The 22,472-nt window shown below is 29.8% G+C and overlaps 1 protein-coding gene across 2 annotated transcripts; it reads right to left on the bottom strand.

Moving 5' to 3' along the window:
• Positions 1-154: 154 nt before the first annotated feature.
• LOC123304959 (MFS-type transporter SLC18B1-like) lies at positions 155-21,870 on the bottom strand. Of its 2 annotated transcripts, none has more exons than XM_044886528.1 (11): positions 21,794-21,870; positions 5,376-5,822; positions 4,744-4,817; positions 3,977-4,124; positions 3,847-3,915; positions 3,088-3,318; positions 2,782-2,978; positions 2,384-2,479; positions 2,038-2,206; positions 1,755-1,976; positions 155-490 (listed from the first exon to the last, which is right to left on the bottom strand). In XM_044886528.1, exons 2-11 carry the CDS (start codon positions 5,814-5,816, stop codon positions 416-418), a joined length of 1,722 nt encoding a protein of 573 aa, XP_044742463.1. In that variant the 5' UTR covers positions 5,817-5,822; positions 21,794-21,870; the 3' UTR covers positions 155-415. The 2 variants fall into 2 exon arrangements, with proteins under 2 accessions (XP_044742463.1, XP_044742462.1); XM_044886527.1 differs by lacking the exon at positions 21,794-21,870 and adding an exon at positions 10,256-10,349.
• Between the last annotated feature and the right edge of the window lie 602 nt (positions 21,871-22,472).

Raw genomic sequence — 22,472 nt, 5'->3', positions numbered from 1 at the left:
AAACGGAAGTGTCATAAATCTGAAAATATTTTAGGCGGATTTATCCCAAGTTGTGGTTTAATACCAAATTTCAAATATCTATTATGTTTGGTTCACCAGAAATCTTTAATGGGCGGCCAACCATATTCTTATAAAATTAAATACACAAAATATGTTGATTATTTAAAATATAACCGTTTATTACGTTTTTTGGTGTTTTATAAATACAAAGTATGAAAGCATTTAATTTTAAATATAATCTTTAAGCGTATCATTATATAACATAAAATTCTGTAATGTACTGTGTAAAGTGTAACATGTTGTAGCATTTTAACGTCTCGTACTTTTTAACATTTAAAAAAAATTCTAATCAAGAAATGCTATTCATAAATATAATTTATGAAAATTTTCACTATTTCAATGTTTTTATTTTATTTTATAATTCACATGCTCCTCCAGCTGTGATACTCATCATTTTTCTTACGTCGGTTACCTCGTCACTTTCTTGTCCCTAAAACAATAAGAATTTAGATACAAAGTAAATTAAAATGCATATTGAACTTTAGTAACGTAAAAACTGGACTTTAGTACCGTAACGTAAAAATTCAACGCAAACGTTACGTACAAACCCCCCCCCCCCCCCCTTATTTATTTTATTAATAGTTCTTTTTTGTATCCTCGGATTATTTTGAAAGGGGACGAATTTATAAAGGCGATATCTGGGAGAAAATCAATTAAAGGCCCAGTGTCAACCTCTTTGTCGATTGGACGTCGGGTTTTTGAGATATCACCTAAAATCGTAAACAAAGAACGATATCTCGAAGCTAAACAAAAGTACTAAAACAAAAATTCCAGCATCCTAACGCAACTAAAGAGCAGGTACGTAACTAGGGTGTGGCAAAGGAGGCACCCGCCACCGGCCTTATGTGCTTAAATCCGGTACCAAGAACATTCTGGAAACCTATTAGAGCTAGATTAATTTTGATCACAAATTTGAAAAATATAGTCCAATTTTAGTAGGATTACATACTTGGTTTATCAAAATTGGATAAAATTTAGATTTGACAGAGCAAAACTAAATTTTTTGGATTTTGATGACGTTATAAAGTAAAAAAAATTCGATTTTTGTGATAAAATAGGCAAATTTGATTCGATCTTATTGGAATTTTTTTTAAAACACACTAATTTTGGGTCATTCTTTTCATGTTGCCAGTTTTTCGGACCAGGACTCCAAATTCTGAAAATCTATTACAGCTAGGTTAATTTTGATCATAAGTTTGAAAATCAATGCCCAATTTTAGTAGGATTACATACTTGGTTTATCAAAATTGGATAAAATTTGGATTTGACAGAGCAAAATTAAATTTTTTGGATTCTGATGACGTCATAAAGTAAAAAAAATTCTATTTTTTTAATAACACAGGCAAATTTGATCCGATCTTATTGGACAGAATCTTTAAGGTAAAATTACATGATAATGGCACCTCTCCCCTTTTAGCCTTTACTCTTATGTTAAATAATATCAGTATACGAATTTTCATCAAAATCGTTAGAGCCTATCCCGATATATATAAGGCGCAACCAAAATACTTGCCACCGGCGCTATGTACCCTCGTTGCGGTCCTGCTAAATCCGCACGATCAGGAAATCATCCAATTATTTTGATCATATAATAAATGTTTAAGAAATATCTGTTAAGCCCCTCCAAATAAGAATGTCTGAGAGGTATTACGACATGAATGTAAGCCTAAGTAGTCTAGTTTGAATATACTCACGTAATATAAACTCCTCATATTATTATAAATTTCCTTTTCATTTGTATAAATTAAACTTTCTGTTTGACCCTTTTTTACACCACTCAATAAAGGTTGTTTCTCATTCATCATTTCATCATCACTTAGAGAGCTTTTCCATGAACCACTTATTCCACTATCAGAAGAATTATCACGTTTTGTAAATACTGACTTTAGTGTAAAGTATAATAAAGTTAAAATTGCCTGAAATAAGATAGAAAATATTAAATTCATGAACATTGTCTTACGAATATAAAGGGCTTACCAAGGTGAAGCTCATTAAAGCTTGAATTGTGGCAGCCATAGGAAAACCAACATGTTCTAATAATATCCCTCCTAAAGCGGGACCTAAAACTTCACCCAATGCATACATACATGACCAGAGTCCCGCCACAAGACTACAAGTTGACAATGAGTCTGGAAATCCACCTTCACTATAAAATTTTAAATCAATTATTGATATTTTTATAAAAAAAATTGTTGAATATCTCATTTTCAAATATAATGGAAAACGACTTTAATCAATGTATCTTTGGATCTTATCCAACAAAGATGCCAAGAGTCATTTTCCATCGGGTTTAAAGGGAGCTTTGTAAAAGAAAATAACTTACACTGCACTAGATAACACTCTTTGAAATGTTGGTAGCAACGTTAAAGCTACTGATATACCTAATATGGATAAGCCAATTAAATCTAACCAAATTGACCTGGAATGAAATTCAAAGATTAACTCAGAAAACAATAGCATGTAAATAGAAATCGTGCACATTGGATGGTTTTAACTTCCAAAAAACGAATGACTTTAGTTGGAATAAATTCGAATTAGAATTACATTGAATATGATATAGCTTTTTAAAGTTTTGAGAATAGCTAATCGGCTCAAGTCCTTAACTTTGGGACTAATTTTTTCTATATGCAGATTAGTGAGTAAATCGACAATTTTAGATTTTACATAATTGAAAGATGTCAAAATCATATAACGTGCAGGAGGCTTACAAACATTTTTTACCGATCTAAGAATGGTGAAAGATATGGCGATGGACCTAACAGTAACAATCCGCTTGTACATAATAACAATCCTATTACCATCATTGACCAATGGTTATTACATTTATCAGCTAACCAACCCCATGCGGGAGATGAAATTCCGTATAATGCGGAAAATAATAAAAATATTAAACCAATTTTTTCGGGAGACAGATGAAGCTGTAAAATATTTAATCAAAATTTAATACAAGATTGAAGTTCTTTTTACAAGCTTTTATTTAACTTGCAATGTTTGTTCGTTGGTTTGTACAAATAAATAAATATTTACCCCACGTAAATGTGGCTCTAATGTTGGATCTAAAAATCCCCAAGTATTGGAAACAATTATCACAACAAAACCAGTGACTAGAACTGATGGTAATTTTAGTAGATCAAATATTGAGCTTGTTTTACTGCCCATATTACATTCATCTGCTGATGGTAATAGATAAAAATTTATGGGCACAACAGCAACCATTAAAATGCCCAAAACATAGAATGGTAATCCAAAACCGCCTAGCTACCTAGAAAATAACATATAATAAAAAGAGTACGCAATAAGCATATATTTATAAAATTGTGGCTAAATTTCTGGCTTCAGAATCTGAATACTGAATTGAATTGAGTCTTAATTAAGACCAATATTGCTACTACAGATTTACGTCTAAGATACTCAGGGTCCGATGTAAGTGGGAGAAAGTGGGAAGAAAAAGTTGCAAAACTGAAGGATGGCAAAATTGAGGGCGTTAGGTGGTTACTCGGGGTCCTAAATTTACTTCTGAGACATTATGGGGAGAAATTTCTTCTAAGTCTTTCCACAAAAGTGACCCAAATTGAGATTGAGGCTAAGAATGAGACAGGCAATACAAGTAACTTTTTAAAATTTTTTTCAGGATAATAAGATAAATTGATTTTAGTTGTAAGAGGCTGTTTGATTATATTATCTTTTACATCAAATCCTTTCAGAATTTCAGTTAAAACAACGATTTCAGTCATTTATCTAGCCACAATCTTTGTAATATATAATTTTATTAACACATATGCATACCGAATACAGTAGACCACCAATTGCAGGACCTGTACTCATACCTAAGCCTACGAACGTTTCTAAAATACCCTAAAATGATAATGGTAACATTAATATATTTCTATCGAGGATAAATTTTCGATATACTTACTAAAACAGATCCAATGGAATTTGGAAATGTATTTACTACAAAGACGTAACTTGCAGTTGAATAAGCACTTGCACCAAGAGCTTCCATACCTCGTATTACAAAACAACAAGTTGCAAAGAGATCATAGTTGTCAATAAATTCTAAAAGTCTGGAAAGTAATTCAAAGTTAAAACGGATATCCCTCAAAACAATCATCGGAATTCGGGATCTATTCGGAATCAAATGTGTACCTAGTGGTACTGTTTTTAAATGCCGGAATTGTCCATCCCTGGTGGGAAAACATTTTTGAAGAAAGAATAAGTCTTAATAACTTGGAACTATCACTCTGAATTTTTCAAAGTTTTCGGACTGTCTAATTCAGACTTAATAAGCCTGTATAACTCTGACTAAGACAGTCCAAAAACGTTAAAAAATTCTTGTTGAGTTATTCAGAGCTCCTAAGACTTTATCAGAGTTTCCAAGACTAATTAAGACTTAAGAATAATTATTCTTTCTTCAAATATTCTCTCCACCAGTTATTCAAATATTTTTTCCACATTTTCGTTTAACAACTTCGAAGATTCGATGTTGAGGTTCAAAATACATACAGTTTCCCAAAATTATATTTTTTAATAATATTTTTGTGCTATCTATAGTATGGTCTGCTACTTAGATGTTTTACTAGGTGTTAGTTCGCACTCAGAAGTTATGTATTGAAATTTTGTGGTATTCAATTTTAAGGTGATTTTCTTTTCTATTTTTCTGTTAAGAAATTTGATTGAACTTACCCAAAAATTAAATTACAAATTCCAGCTAAAAACATGCCAGACATAAACAATACTTTTGCGCCTACTCTAGGTAACTAAAACATTAATGAAATATAAAGTTTATGGTTTCATATTATTTTTTGATTTTATAATATTTAGAATGGGCCAAAAAATAATTTTTCGATCCAGGGTGGACTTGTCAGCTCTAGGATCTAGGTGTAAATTTTGACAACTTATTTTATCAAGGATATATTTGAGAGTCTATCTGAAAGGCGTACTGGTATTTAAAGCCTCTAACATAAGGCCTCTAATATTTTCTAATTTAAAAGTGAGGGAAGTTTTTAAATTTCATATTATATTTCTTGAAAAATTTAATGTTATTTTTTCGAAAACTTTTGTGCTTTTGAGAATATAAAGTTTCTAATCTATTAAAAAAACATGATTTGAGAAGTAAACTATTTATTAGCAAAACCTAAAAAAGCTTTCGTGATGGAAGAAATTTTATCTTGGACCAAGAATATTTTTCGCTTTCATAACGACGGCTTTATCTGAACAGTTCAGCTTTTTTCTTACTAACAACATCTTAAACTTTCACGAAAAGTTACTTAATCGACACATTCCAAATTTGAATAACAAAACATAATGGTACTTACAATTTTACCAAATACTGGTGACGATATAAACATAATAAAAGCATAAAAACTAAATACAAAACCCGATGTTAAATCATTCATCCCTTTTTGTGATGCCTCTCGTGGGAAGAATGGTGCCATTATTGACATTGAACAAAAACTCATAAAATCTACCAATGCTAATGATGTTAAAGTTAATTTTTGTTTTCTGGTAAACAAACGTAACTGTGATGGTTGAGGTGGTGCATGTTGTCGTACTAAGCGTTCTCGTATCCGACGAATTTCTGCCGGTGAATATTCATCATGATCAACATCCGTAACAGATTGGCTACGATTGTAACGCGATCTATGATCTGACCATGATACACTCAAAGTGCTGTCATCATTTGAGTGTTTCCCAGAATGTGGTGGTGAATCCGAAAACATTACTTTGTCAGGTGATATACGTTCAGATGCTTCCATTTTTGCCTGAAACAATATTGAAAAAATTCTAATTACAAGAATGTTTCTAATAAAAATGTAGACAAAATTATGTAGATATAGTAAATGATTGTAAACCACGAATTTCTCAAACCATTAATTTTAAATTTAAATATTATTTGTTAAAAAATTATTTTCATACAAACATTCCTTATATATTCGACAAGAAACTTTGTAATACGTTTTGCTTAGGAAATGTTTCAATTCGTTATTGATTTTCACAATAGTAGAAAAACAAAAATATTTTTCATACATATGCTAAATACATGCAACCTTGATTGGTGGCTTGTTAGCATACTTACTATTCTAGCGAATCACAAAGTAAATTAAATAAATTTTTAGCACTTGTATAAAAAGTCAATACCGAACTAGTCTCATAGTACACAAATGCTATGGACCCGTGCTTTGGAGTCGAGCCTCACGGTTATGATAGATAAATGTATGGTATCTTTCACGTAAAAAAGACATAGATACTCAAGTAAGGGTACAACTATTAAAATACGTATGGTAGACTTCCCACTGTGAAACCGAAAGGCAGGTGGGTTTTAGAAAATTTCGGCAACTAAATCTTTCACAGCAGACGATTTGTGAAAATAGGTTCAAATATCGCCAATGCCCATCCAGACAATACAGATAGCAGTCTAGTGAATTGGTGCATTAATGAGCATACCAAGTTTTGCTGCCATACTCCACCCTCTAAACTCATGGATGCATTTCACTGAGCTGCTCGAAATATATGAGGTTCTGGAAATTCAATTTTATAAACTTTTAACTAAAAGTTTATTGGGATCATGTTTCCTTAATGTATAGATAAAAATAATGTTACGCATTTACTTGAGTTTGACTATATCACCAACGCAGCGGAGATCCTTTTTTTTTAAACAAATTGTACTTTTTAACTCCCCAATATAGGAATTTGTAATGGGACCGATTTTCGAAATCAAAATTTTCAATATATGATTAACGTTTCATGGTTAGGATCAGGCATTAACACCAATTTGGAGAAGATGTATGTGTGTGTGTGCGTACGTTGAGGTGTTGATCGAAGCGTATTACCGGCAATATGATCCGTAAAGAATTTCATAAGTTTCGGTCGAGTCGTTTTCAAAAAAATTTTGAAAAATTTATTTTTATTTTTTATAACTCTTTATTATACTGGGAAGCTATTCATGTGGGCCTCAAGGGTCACACCACTCCACGACTTATTTTTATCGTAAAAACCTTCTGTACAAATTTTGCAGTAAATCCACGCTGGGTTAATAATGCACTGCCAAAAATAATAGTAATTACAAGGACAATAAAAACTACAATTTTATTCTAAATCCACCTTTTGAAAAAGAAGCCATGAGCAAGAAGACTTCATTTTTTCTGTTAGATTTTTAGAATTTATATATGTTAGTTCTTATTCGTATGTTAAAATGTAAATAAAATTTTTTATTTAAATTTTCAATTTAAGATTCATTTAATTTAATATATCAAATTATAGTGATAGGAAAAGCAATTTAATTTTACAAGGCTTGCATTGTTTTTTACCAAATAATATTGTATTGTCGACTGATTATGCACAAAATAGATAAGAAAGCGACACCGTGGCTTACATACTGCCGTGGCGTGGGTAAAAGTTAAACATTTTAGACTGTAGTACTAAAGGTCTTGAATATAATAATAATCTATAGTGTAGGTCATTTGCATCTTTTTTTTTCTTATACATAAAATTTCTTTAATTTCCTAATTGTCTCATTTAAACGATAAGAAATATTTATTATTATTGATTAATTTCTGATAACTGTTGATATGCTAAGTAAAATAAAGTAAATATTGTTTTAAAAGCAAAGAAATCCATTCAGTTTTTTCGAGAAATAACCACTTTGTATAAACTACTTACTTAGATAGACTGAACTATAAGATAAAACTGACCTGAGTAAGAACCATTATTTAAAATTTAAAGATGGTATAGAGCTTTTTTTTACAAATATACGTCTTTAACAATATGCAGATGCTATTCCCAACTGCAGGTGCTGGACCAACAATAGTTTAACAGGCCATGGTTTGCCGTCCTGGTATAGCAACCCTTGCCCAACCTTGTCTAAAGCTAATTAATCAAGTTTGTTGTTAATTTATATCAACGTTTTATGCAGTTTGTGGCAAACCCGTATTAAATAGGTATACATAAATCTTGGAACTTATAAAAAACGTAGAAATCAATTATTTAATCAAATTAAAGAATCGTACGTTCTTCCTATAAAGTTTTTTTTTTTTTTTTTTTTTTTTTTTTTTAATTTGATTACTATTTGCAATCTGTAATCACAATAAGCAAATATGATAAAATGAACAGGGACGTTCAATTTGTATTCATTAATACAAATTATAATTTACTTATATTACGAAAATAATTCTTTTTTTTTCGTAATTTAAAACTTTGAACTATAGTAAGTAATAGTATTTGCTGACAAAATCCTATAAAGTAGTTATTCAATTTACTAAAATGGCCCAGTGCAATAACGTAAATCGTAGAGGGATGACCTAAAAGCTTTAACAACAGATTTTTTTTATTCATTCATTCAATAGGGGGTTGTGTTTGGAGACCTCAAATCTAATTTCGCGTATTTGGAAAATTACCCCTTCCACCGCCATCTTGGAAAATGACTTTTTTATGTTTTGGCCCATATTTTGAGTTTTATTCATTCAAATATGATAATTTTGATGTCGTTGAACTTGCCTGTGTTTTATCCGCGCCACGAAAGGTAGAAAAAAAGTTATTCGTGTTTAAAAGTCAAAAATTTTTTCGTGAATTTCTTTCTGTAACACTTTGTGTTTGTCCTAATTTGCGCCCTTACGGGTAAACAGTGATGTTTACGAAAAAATGTCTCAAACAAAAGTTGTTTATTTTTTTATAAGAAATATTTGTTACCTATGTTGCTCATTTTCGAACTCGAGCTCTCTTTTTACGTCCTAAGCACGCTCTAAAAATTTCATCATTATATCTCTTGAAAAAGAAGATGCACTATTAAAAAACTATATGCAAAAAACTGTAACAAAATTAAGAAACTCACGAAAAAATTTTTGGCTTCGAACACGAATAAATTTTTTCTATCAATCCTAGCGTGTACTTTGACATTCATGGGGTTAAAGATAAAATGCAGGCAAGTCCAACGACATTAAAATCATCCAATTTGAATGAATAGATAAAATTGAATGAATGAATGAATAAAAAATCTGACACTATAGTGTCAAAACATTTGGGTCATTCCGTATGTGCACTGGACTAAAAGATTACTGTAAACAGCTTGGTACACAAAAATTTTATTTCTCTCTTAAAAATTCTAATGTTTCTAGATAAAAGGCTGAAAAAAGCATTAACGAAAAAACTATTATTTTATGAAATTCTTTAGATTGGGGATCGACTATTCTTCAGAATGACCAGAACCATAAAATTTAAAAAATCTATAATATAAATAGATAAAAATATTGATTTACATTTGTTGTTTGATGATTTCATTTTTTAATAATAAATATTTCCATATTATGTGAATCTTAAAAGAAACGAAAGTTTTAGCATGTCACGCCCTTCAGTAAACTGAGTTAATTATAGAAATACCATGTATACAGTGTTGATGAAGCAATCGTTTGTTTTTTAACGTCACGTAAATAAAGAAAGATATCCACTTAAATAGCCACACACACATAACTGATATTCCCATACTAATACATATTATAAAATTTGCACATAATTAGCGCCCTTGTGGGCAAACAATGATGTTTACAAGAAAATGTTTCAAACAAAAATTGTTATTTTTTTATAAAAAAAACATTTTCTACATTTAAACTTTTGTTCTATCTATAACGGGTTACAAGGTGGATCCTACGGACTCAAGACCCAGTTGACCTATGTTGCTAATTTACGAACTCGACCTCACTTTTTACATTCTAAGTACGCTATAAAAATTTTAGCTTGATATCTCTTTTCGTTTTTGAGTTATCGTGTTGACAGACAAGCAGACAGACGGACAGACAACCGGAAATGGACTAATAAGGTGATTCTATGAACACCTATACCAAAAATTTTTTCGTAGCATCAATATTTTTAAGCGTTACAAACATGGAACTAAACTTAATATACTATGTATATTTCGTATACTCGTAATAATTATTAATATTGAAATAAGAAAATCAAATCCATATCGCGGAATTCAATTAATGTTTTCACTAAGTGAAGTGGATTATATATTAGCAAAATAAAATGTTTCCAATTAGTAGCAACGCATGCTTTTACTTAACAATTTCTGACAATTAGATAATGAAATACTACTTTTTAAATTTTCTCAACCTTTCCAAACTTACACACAATTTATTGACTTTAAATCTTTAATAACAATTATTATTAATTATATACTTAAAAAATGTAGCTGTTTTGAACATACCTTAGCCATTATTTTATACAACAGTAATCACATTCATCAATTCAATATTGGTTGTTAATAAATTTAATAGTTATAATTTGGTCACAAAATTTTATTGTTATCATTTGAAATAAAAATATATGACTGATTTAGGTAAATATAATTAAATACATATAAGAATAGATTTTTCATGTCTTATCATTGTTAATACCAATATACATTATTGCTTTTGACAATATTTGAATGTTACTTAATCCTAGCATATAAATAAAATAATGAAATAAATGTCTTTTTTATGCTCGAAAATATATTACTTTATTTGTACCCGCCTTTTCATTGTAAAAATGTGGTTCACGTTAATTGTATAACAAAATGGTATGCAAATTATATAGGAATTAAGGAGTTAAAATGTTGCATTGATATTTAATTTAAGGTTGATCCGACAGCACCCTGCAATTTTACAGTACACTATAAAATTTTCTAAGCAAACTAAAAATTTTAATCTGAAGGGTGTCCACTTAAGTTGGCTACATATAGAAAACAATTTATCCTTTAAAAACAAAGACTATCAGGTTATAGCCCTCACTTATCCTCTAGATTAATTGTGATAGATCAATCAAAATATTGCGATATCTCATTAAATTAACCTGATATTTATACTTTTTGGATCAAAATTATACCCCATCCACCAAGTTTCATCAAATTCCAAACCAAAAATTGGTTTCATGTATAATAGGGTATAATAGGGTATACACATGTTTTTATACAGGATGTTCATGTTTTTATACAGGGTTTACATATTTTTATACAGGTTGTACAAGTTTTTATACAGGGTGTATAAAAACAAAAATACATTTTATGCCGGTATGTAAACATTGAATACCTTTTGCATTTGTCAACCGATCGCGATTGTCAAGTTGATTAGACCTGTTTTTGAAACGTCAATTCAGTACAATTTAAACTATAGTACAAAACTAAACGCCGAAATAGTGACGCTGTACAGCCGTTCAGTTGTGTTAACTCAACGTGCATATCATCGAAAATATGGTGGCCAACAGGCATCGCCCGACAATATTATTCGTCGTTTCGTGTCATATTTTGTTGAGCAAAGGACATTGGGACATCGTAAACATGTCGAGACCCATTCTACACTCTCTGGCGGCATTAAAAACAAAGTTCTCGCATTTGGAAAATCAACACGAGATCCATGAAATGCAATTGCATGCCAAAAAGTTACTGTCAAAACGCAGCAAAAAGGGCATATTAATTTAGCCACTAGAGCCGAAAAACTAGTCCAAATAAATTGCAAAGCACCAAAATGAATAAAAATACCACATAAGTATACAAAAACCTTAGTTATTCGAAAAATAATTTTTATTTGCTGTTTGTTACATGAATAAGTTTTATTAAAGCAAAAAAATGAAAACAGACAATTGACTGAGTTAATTGTTGAAATACCATGTATAGACAGTGTTGATTACTCTGTCACATACATGCATGTACACATATATGTATATGCCATAATACATAACTGATATTCCCATATAATACATTCTATACAATTTGCGCATAAATTGTACTCTCACGGTTAAACAGTGATTTATGAAAAAATGTTTCAAACAAAAGTTGTTAATTTTTTTATGAGAAACATTTTTTACATTTAAACTTTTGTTCTATCTCTAACGGTTTACAAGATGGGTCCTACGGACCCAAGATCCAATTGACCTATGTTGCTCATTTGTTATTTGCTCATTGACCTATGTTACTCGACCTCACTTTCTACGTCCTAAGCACGCTATAATAATTGACAGAATGACAGGTGACAGACAGACAAACAACCGGAAATGGACCAATTAGGTGATTTTATGAACACCTATACCAAAATTTTGTTGGTAGCATCAATATTTTTAAGCGTTACAAACTTGGGACTAAACTTAGAATACCTTGGTATATTTCATATGCATGGTATAAAAAGCATGCAAATTCCCTATTCAAGATTATCCAACAGTTATTCGTTTTCTCACACTCACTCGTGTAAAAATAATGTAGACATGAAAAATTAAATGATAAAACTATTAATCATTTACATTAAAAAAATATTTCAATTAAATGTAGATAAAATAATTCAGAAGGTATATAATAATGTTAATAACAACGCATTTTAATAATTATATCTATGTTAATAGTTAAGGTTATCAGCTAAAAGTTATTGTATTATCATTTATCAATTATCATATTTATAATGTAGGAGTCTAGTATTAAGTTTTATAGGAATATGATGTTATATTCAGAGCCCGATCTAGCTATATAGCCGCTCCGGGAAAAAGTATTTACCGCTCTTTATACTCATACCATTTACAGGGTGCTTTTTAAAAGTGACTTATTCTTGAAATTCGAAAAATAAATTAAATCGAAAAAAATGTTTCGAAGAAAAATATTAGTTTGAAAGGGACACATCTTATATCGCCATCGAATTCGATCTAAGTTTTCAGGTTCAATTAAAACGTCAATCTGATTCATAACTGACAAACATTAGACGAAGGCTTTAAATTAGAAAGTTGCTCTTTATAAATACGCAAACATTTTTTGTTTGAAACATTTTTTTTGTAAATCGAATAGTTTAGACAGTACCTAATTGTTAGCAAAAATCTAGCTTTTGTGCGCTTGTTCATTCAATTTGTATTCATTCAACCACTTTTATTGGATTCATTGGAAATTTTTGTCTCGAAGAATGCCTAGATTTCACAGGAACAATTATACGAAATAACAATTTCGTATGGTTCCACTACCCCAATGTTCTGACTTAAACGAATTTCAGATCGAAGAGATTTTCAAAGAAAGGCTGACCCAAATCAGTCCATTTCCTCATGGCAAGACAGTAACAGGTAAGATGAGACACACTGTTTCCTCCTCACTGTTACAGCTCCTGGAATAATCGTCATGCACTGGTAGGCCCCATCGTTCAGTGTATCTTTTGGCTAGCTATAGTGTTCTGTATTATCCGCAACGATTTTGTCTGTACAGACCTTTTTAAGCGAAGTAATCGGTCGTACCTAATATGTCTTTCAGTACCACAAGCAGTTCGTCCCTCCATATAAGATTGACCTTTCTTCTTTCTTGACGTTTAAAATCCAAAAAGAGCGAGAATTTTTGTATACTAAATAATTCAAATCAAATGTATTTACTTAGAGATAAAATGATAAATTTTTACCTGCAATCTCTGTATTACAAATTGTGAATGTGTATATTTCGGAATAAATTTACCTGACGACAAAAAATAAACACATTTTAAGAGTGTTATATTAAGGTGTTACTAAAATTTGTGAATAATAAATAATAGAAAAGGTCTATGCGTATGCGAAGAAGGTTATAAATGTTTGACCCATAAATTTATTTTTTGTTATGTTTTTTTTTTTTTTGTGTGTGTGTATTTATTATCTCAAGATGATTAAGTAAATAAAAACATCTCAGGGGAGTTAACATTACGATTTTATAGCCGATGGAATAAGTTGCTTATTCTTGACTTGATCCTAAACTATTCAATATAATACAATTAGTTTTTATCAGATAAAATCATTTGGGAAAGCTGAAATAACGAATAAATCTTTTTTTGAGGTTTGATACTGTGGTCCGGGAGCGGACTGCAAAATCACTTGATTCGTTGGTACCCGACTCAAACTTTGTAATAAAGCGGCAATTAAACTCGTAAAAACAATGGGCTTTGGCAACCCTACCAGATCGGTTGCAAAAATGAAGGAGGGGACAATTTGTAATGTAAAATTAGGATACCAACTTAACCTAGAAGGTAACCGGGTAATTATCACGTGAAATTATAGCTTTCAATCCACCTTTTCAAGTAATGATAGGTTGCCAGATCAACTTGGTCGATAAAGTATGGAAACCTTTGTTTTTGATGACGCTTTTTGGGATACCAACTTGACCCATGGGGTAAACGGGTAATTTTCACGTGAAATTATAGCTTTTAATCTACCTTTTCAAGTAATGATAGGTTGCCAGATCAACTTGGTCGATAAAGTATAGAAACTTTTGTTTTTGTTGGCGCTTTTTGGGGTACCAACTTAACCCATAAGGTAAACGGATAATTTTTACGTGAAGTTATAGCTTTCAATGTATCTTTTCAAGAAATAATAGGTTGCCAGACCAAATTGGTTGCAAAAATTAGGCAACCTGTTAACATGGTATGAGTAAATTTACGAATTCTGTTATTGCCCCTTCTTCATTTGCAACCGGTTTGATAGAGTTGCCATAGTCCATTGTTTTTAAGACTTTGATTGTCACTTTATTACAAAGTTTGAGCTGGTTACCGATGGGTCAAGTGATTTTGCAGTCCGCTCCCGGACCATTATATCTTAATTTGCTTGAAATAATTTGGTATTGATGTAAAACAACACTACGGAAGCCCCAGAATTTTTAAATACCTGTTTCTTAACGGTTTGGGATCATGACATATTAAAATTGTATATAGTGAAATTTAATATAGCGTTCGACTAAACAAAATATTAAGTTTTGATAAGTAGATAAGGTTTTTATCACGAGAGTGATTTTATTAAACGCTAGTGTGAAAGGAATTAGCATAATTCATTTCTGATATTTCTATTATTCAAGACGAAAATATTGCCTTCGTAAGGAAAATTTTTTCCATTTCATTCGTTTAGGACATCCATTTGATTCGCTTAGGACATTTGATATGATTTTTCTTTGAGTCAACAAATTCAATTTGTTTATAAGCCATTTATTCTCCGTGCGATGGGTGAGGGGGTGTGAGTAGCAAGACCTTATACAATTGTTGGTTCTTATTAATATTTATGCTCAGTCGGAGTGAGAAATTCAAAAAATGTCCCAAAAAAACGTAAATCCCTTATAATCAAATTTGTTAATTAAAAAAACTGTGTATTCTATGAACAAAATACAAAATTTTGACTAAAATAAGATATCTATGCGACTTTTTTAAAGCAGAAAAAAAAAATCAAAAAGAAATTGTTAAATTTGAGCCTGTTTTTTTTTTGTTTAAAACAATTGAATGATCAAAGACAAAAAGTCACAACTAACCTTAAACGACGTATTTTGCTAAAGTCTTAATTTCTTTGCTCTTAACTTTTTTTTGTCCGACGCACCGTTTTCTTTAAAAAGTCAAAAAACCTCAAAACAAAGAATATTGCCGCTAAAAATCATAATTTTTAACCATGAAGCCCAGGGTTTACAAATTTTTTTTATCACCTTCGTATTCAGCGAATTTTTTTTATATAAAAATAGTCAATAAATTGGCCCTCTTTAAAGTTCTGAGGTAAAAAAAGTTTACTCGTCGACGTCTCAGCTATTATTACTAGTTCAATAAGTGAAACATAAGAGGTAGGTAGCATGCAGTAATATAGATTCTATACAAATGCAAGTTTTAAATAAACTCGCGCTTGCAGTATGTTGAATGTCTGTGTATATAAAAGCACTGAACTCCGTATCTTCTTCTTCGCTACTTCGCAGAAGTCAATCCTGTGATTGTGATTACATAATTTTTGGAGGAGCCTTGGGTGATCGTCAAGTATTATTAAAATACCGACGAATATTCAACATGGGCTCTACTTAATAAAATAAAACATATATATATATATACTTAAGAGTAACGGAGATAATACAGTTATATTTGGAAAGCCATATTTCAATTTTCATATCGACTGAAAATAATACTATGCTTTACTAAAACGTTCTAAACGTCAGTTTCTCTAGTAGCGGTGGTGTTAAAAATTACAGCAGGAGAATAACAAAATGAATTTTGTTTGAAATGAATGAATGAATAAAAATGATTAAACAATACTACATATTTATATGTAGAGGTGAGTGAATAAAATTCACTACCCTCACGGATACGCTTTAATTAATTAATAGTCCCAAATTTGTAGTATTGTCTTGATGATGGCGTAAAAAGGAGTCAGGTTACTGAACTCCGTATCTTCTTCTTCGCTACTTCGCAGAAGTCAATCCTGTGATTGTGATTACATAATTTTTGGAGGAGCCTTGGGTGATCGTCAAGTATTATTAAAATACCGACGAATATTCAACATGGGCTCTACTTAATAAAATAAAACATATATATATATATATACTTAAGAGTAACGGAGATAATACAGTTATATTTGGAAAGCCATATTTCAATTTTCATATCGACTGAAAATAATACTATGCTTTACTAAAACGTTCTAAACGTCAGTTTCTCTAGTAGCGGTGGTGTTAAAAATTACAGCAGGAGAATAACAAAATGAATTTTGTTTGAAATGAATGAATGAATAAAAATGATTAAACAATACTACATATTTATATGTAGAGGTGAGTGAATAAAACTCACTACCCTCACGGATACGCTTTAATTAATTAATAGTCCCAAATTTGTAGTATTGTCTTGATGATGGCGTAAAAAGGAGTCAGGTTACTGAACTCCGTATCTTCTTCTTCGCTACTTCGCAGAAGTCAATCCTGTGATTGTGATTACATAATTTTTGGAGGAGCCTTGGGTGATCGTCAAGTATTATTAAAATACCGACGAATATTCAACATGGGCTCTACTTAATAAAATAAAACATATATATATATATATACTTAAGAGTAACGGAGATAATACAGTTATATTTGGAAAGCCATATTTCAATTTTCATATCGACTGAAAATAATACTATGCTTTACTAAAACGTTCTAAACGTCAGTTTCTCTAGTAGCGGTGGTGTTAAAAATTACAGCAGGAGAATAACAAAATGAATTTTGTTTGAAATGAATGAATGAATAAAAATGATTAAACAATACTACATATTTATATGTAGAGGTGAGTGAATAAAACTCACTACCCTCACGGATACGCTTTAATTAATTAATAGTCCCAAATTTGTAGTATTGTCTTGATGATGGCGTAAAAAGGAGTCAGGTTACCTATTCTACCTATTCAATAAAAACAACGTAGATCCTAAGAGTGTTAGTTAAAGCAACCCTCTCAGGTAGCGTTAATTAATGCATCCGCGCTAATAAAGAAATTTAATTCTCGCAGGGCAATTAAAATTACATTCTTAAAACTAAATCATATTAATCTTAATTTTTGTTACAACTACACTAAATTTAATTCTAATTTGAAAAGTTTTTGTTATTAGAGTAATATCTATCCGGTGTTATATATAGTAACGGCAAATCGTTCTAGCAATTACAATTTATATTGGTAAAAGGACATGAAAAATAATTCAAATTGTCTTAAAATGATCTACAATTTTTTAATTTTTAAGGATGTATATACGAGCGCCAGGGCAATTTTGTATAAAAGGCTTGTTTTTTTTATATGGAGTTCGACTTCATATTTATATGAAGTTGAAAATTTCAGGACGGTTGCCCGATTATTTAAATAATAAATAAATGACTTACAAAGTAGGAATATATTTAACATTAGTTTAATGGGAAGATGGTAGTTGGATGATATATTTTCATAAATTTTTCCAAAACTACACGTGGGACTTAAAAAACAACTATTTAAATTAAAGTTAGAACCTTGACAAATAATTTAAAACAAAATAACCCGTTGTTAAACCCGTGGGGACACAAATTTAAAAAAATATATTTTTTCAATCTTGATGCTAAGTTATATTATATAACTTGACGATATAAGACGAAAATTAAGAATGAAATTTTTCGATATCTGTTAGTTTTCAAAATATCGAAAATTGAATATTTTGTTTAATTACTTAGCTTTCGATATTTCGAAAACAAAGGCAGATATCGAAAAATTATAAGCTTATTTTTCGTCCACATTCATCAACAAAATTCATCATCAAAGTTGAAAATAAGGTACAAACAATTTTAACCACAAGTCTAAACTTGCCTTGGCGCTCATAATACTTTAATGTTATTTTATCTATGGGTCTTATGGTCCAAGTGACTCTCATTCGAATACACTGCAATCTTTTCTCTTCCTAAGAGTGTTATGCAGGAATCCTGAAGTGATAAACCCGGAATGAACTATGAAAAAAATGTGTAAAATTCGTGTGGAGTCATCCTTTCCTTACAATTCTTTATAAATTTAACCTAGAACCAATTTTTCTTGCATTAAAAAAGACATTTTAGTATAAATACAGGTTTTTTTGTACTCTCCTCATGAGTAAACATAAGTAAATGTAATGCTAGATAAAATAAAATGTAATTGAACTATTTTGTAGTATTAATTACATCAAGGAAGCCATTGACTGTTTACACATACACAATGCAGCGAGTATAAAAAAACAAAAAAAAACCGACTTCAAAAACCAAAATAAAAACTGTGCCAAAACAAATTAATATGCACTAAAAAGTAAAAAAATAACGATAATATAATGTAGTTACAATTATTGTTATTTTTGGAGTCGGAGTCAGCCAAGGAAACAATTGTGACAAAACAGTTTGCTACATTAACTTAGCTGACACTGACTCCAAAAATAACAATAATTGTAACTACATTATATTATTGTTATATTTTTTACGTTTTAGTGCATATTAATTTGTTTTGGAATAGGTTTTCCGAAGTCGGTTTTTTTTATTTTGTGATTTTTAGTGAATCGGAAGCACATTAACTAATTTGTCATTAAAAAAAGACTCATCGAAATCGGTTGGCGTGATATTGAGTTATTCGTCCATTTGTCGCGTACATACTTAATGAAAATTTAAGACTTTTATGGTTGTCTCATGGATGCTATTGTCAGAACTGGATCAAATTGAAATGGGACCACACGGGAAACACCAATTTTCAAATAAAAATAGAATCATCAAAATCGATTCACCCAGTCGAAAATTCTGAGGTAACAAACATTAAAAAAAAAATACAGCCAATTGAGAACCTGCTCCTTTTTTGAAATTGAAGTCGGTTAAAAATATAGATCATATGTCTTCATTTCAAAAATTATAATTAGGTATAGATATTACCTACATACGAAAGAATTAAGAAATATAATAGAAATTCTAAGACTTAGACGATATACGAAATCACTATTTCCGAAGTTTGTCCTATGATCAAAATCAACTTCCGAAAAATTAATCATAAAACATAAAATAGTTTTTAAGTATTTCGTATAGTGCTATTTACTTTTATGCATTTCGGTGCAATATATTTACACTTATTTTAAGACACCTGAACAAGATTTCATATAGAAATCGAAACTAGTGAAATTAAAAATAGTACCTAGTTATAAACGAATAAATAAAAATTCATTTACTCTGTTATTAATGATTTTCCGAATAATAATTGAGGGTAATTTGTATCCCAGAAAATAAAGAGAATTGTTCTGCGAATTGAGTAATAGCTTGTAGATATAAGCATTTACATTTTAAAGATGAAATCTATAATGAAACGAATTTTTTAGAAACTTCTATTGTAAACATTCTGTAACATTTAAGGGTGTGTGAGCATGAAAACAATGTTTGGTTTAAAGGCTCAACATTTTTTATAGGCATATTTTTACTCAAAGAATATGTGGTCAAAATTTCCGCATAGGTATCCGTGCAAATTTTTAAGAAATCGATATGAAATACATTGGCTCTTATAGAGGAATCTCAAAAAACGACATATTTTGAAAGTTTTTGATAATTTTCACTTAGAATGAATGAAAACAAATTAAAAAAAAACTTTTTAATAGAATGTAAACATATAAGCAATGGCATGGAAAAGAAAAAAACCAAGTTTCTCCGTCCATACAAGGGATGTAAGAGCAGGATATATTTAGGGTTCAAATTATTTTTATCTTATTTTCATTCAACTTATAATTAAACGAAATTTTCGATATTTTGAAAATTACGCCAGATATCGAAAAATGTTATTCTTACTTTTCGTCTTATACCGTCAAATTAAAATATAATTTATCATCAAAATTGAAAAAATATTTTTTTTTTAATTTGTGCCCTCACTGCCGTTCTCATACATCCTTAAGTGTTTTTCAACTATGAGGGTTTCGAAAAAGGACAATGGGCTTTGTTAATAACTTCCATATAAAATGTCATATAATAAATAATATTTGTATAATAGTCATAAAAATGATCTGTTCTTATACCTGTTCGGATTGTACAAAATATAAATAATAGTTGGTGGGTATGGCTTTTTTTATAAAACGGAAAATCAATTCATTAATGACCTAAATAACAAATAATAAATATCCGACCAAAGTGTTTATAGTTGAACTATTCAGAATTATGATTTCAGATTTGTTTTTATAAAATTAACCACAATGAATGGAATTATTGTATTGATTACAAACAAATTATCGTACACACATTTCTTTTAATCAATGATCTAACGAGGTCTGAATTTCGCGTATTTATGTTTTTTATACTAGAAGGGAAATACAGCTGTAGATTGTTATTATTATTCGATGCTTTAAGAAGAATTGCAGGCAATGAAAAAACAAAAAAATGTACTTGATGTACAAATTGACTCCGAAAATTTGGACGTAAGCATATTTTCGATTAACCAGTTTAAAAATGGTTTAACACGCCAGAAAATTTTAATGCGTTATCAAACGATATACGTGTGATAACACAGAAGTGCGTTAATAATGTGATAAAGTTTTATCTGCACCCCTAAATTTAATTAAATTTATTTTATTTAAAGTTCAGACCATCTAAAACCATTTTTGGCCTTAAGTACCTACACGTTTACGAAGATATAGGTCGAAACGGTTTTTCTAAAAATAGCGGCACTTCTACCCTCCAAATTTTTAAGCACTTTGTACATTTAAATTCAGTATATGATACTGAATATACTGAACCTGTTTAAAGTAAAAAATAATTTCTATTATTAAGTGCAAGAAACAATTCACCATTATCTGCAGTAGTAGCTCAAAATTGAACGCAAGTAGGTAAAATTTGTAGATTTAAAAATTAAGTTATGAACATTCTATGGTTTAATCAATTATTAGAAGAGATATAGCTCAAAAAGTCATTGTAATAGTCGTATAAGTCGTAAACGGTTATTGATAAAAAAAACATTATTCAACAAAAAAGATTCAACAGAAGAAATTTAATTCTCTACTATAAGGGCTATTACCATTTTTGGCCAAAAGCGCATGATTACGGAGATATAGGCCGAAACGTATGTATTATTAAATCCAATTCTGATTATCACATTCGTTCAATTTTAAGAAAACTTTTTTACAAAAGACTGCCTTTGCTTCTTTAGTAAATATTTTAGTATAAGGTAAAAGGGGAAACAGCTACACTTGCGTTTGGGTACGAAATAAATAGATTCTTTTAAATTAATCACCACAAAATCAAATAGTCTCCCTTTTTCTCGCTCTTGAAATATGAAATATACTCAACGTTTAAAATAGCAGAAAAATTTACTGTGTACGCCTAATTTAAAGAAAGCTATCTTCACTACGCATAAAACCTAAGTAACGCTGGTTACTTAAGCTCGTTGAAAATATTTATGATTTTATTTAAAAAAAATTAATTTAAGCTATCAACTACGCTTAAAATGCAATAATTTACTTTTAAGAAATTCTCGATATATTTTAAAACAGGAAATACATAAAATAAAATAAAGTTACTTACAATTAAAGAAAATCCGTGTTAAATCGAAGAGAATATTAATCAAAAATAAAAAATATATTAAAATAAATATTTTTTAATACATAATTGACATTACTGTTTTTTAATAAAAATCAATAATGTAATTCCACTGCACACTTTAAATTTAATATCCGAATCTCAAGAAATATTTTAAATTTTAACTATAAATATTTATTAATTTAAGTATTTAAATATTGTATTATTAAACAATTTATTTCTATTTTCTAATATTAAATTTAGCATTGTTATCGTTTTATTAGCTAACAATGTAATGGTGAAAACCGAATATTGAACGAAGCAGTGACGCAGGCGGCCGGTAAATAACGACAAGTGTAAATGACATACAAATGTTGTCTTGACTGTTTACAAATTCTATTAATATCAGTTGAATTGTGCAATATATCATTGCGACAAGACACCCTTTTAACCTCGAAGCTGAATTATACCATTATTTAATAAGTTTTGATTAGATATTTTTTTAATTTTCTTATTATATCTTCCTAATTTATTAAAAGAATAATTAACCTTGCCCGGATATTTACTGATAATCTTTACTTGAAGAAATTTTATTTTTAGAAAACACGCTTTCATTGAAATGTGGATTTAAAAGTATAATGTAATATTTATTGGAAAACATGTGAGGTACCCAATATCCGCTATA

The sequence above is a fragment of the Chrysoperla carnea genome, chromosome 1 (assembly GCF_905475395.1).
Source record: "Chrysoperla carnea chromosome 1, inChrCarn1.1, whole genome shotgun sequence".
NCBI lineage: Eukaryota > Metazoa > Arthropoda > Insecta > Neuroptera > Chrysopidae > Chrysoperla > Chrysoperla carnea.
The sequence above is the reverse complement of the archived record's forward strand: the minus strand, read 5'-3'. Positions and strand labels throughout refer to the sequence as shown.

Coding starts and splice junctions, on each gene's coding strand:
- LOC123304959 (XM_044886527.1), bottom strand. Junction 4,125..4,743: donor ATTTGTAATTTAATTTTTGG/GTAAGTTCAATC, acceptor ATTACTTTCCAG/ACTTTTAGAATTTATTGACA. Junction 3,916..3,976: donor ATTCCATTGGATCTGTTTTA/GTAAGTATATCG, acceptor TTATCATTTTAG/GGTATTTTAGAAACGTTCGT.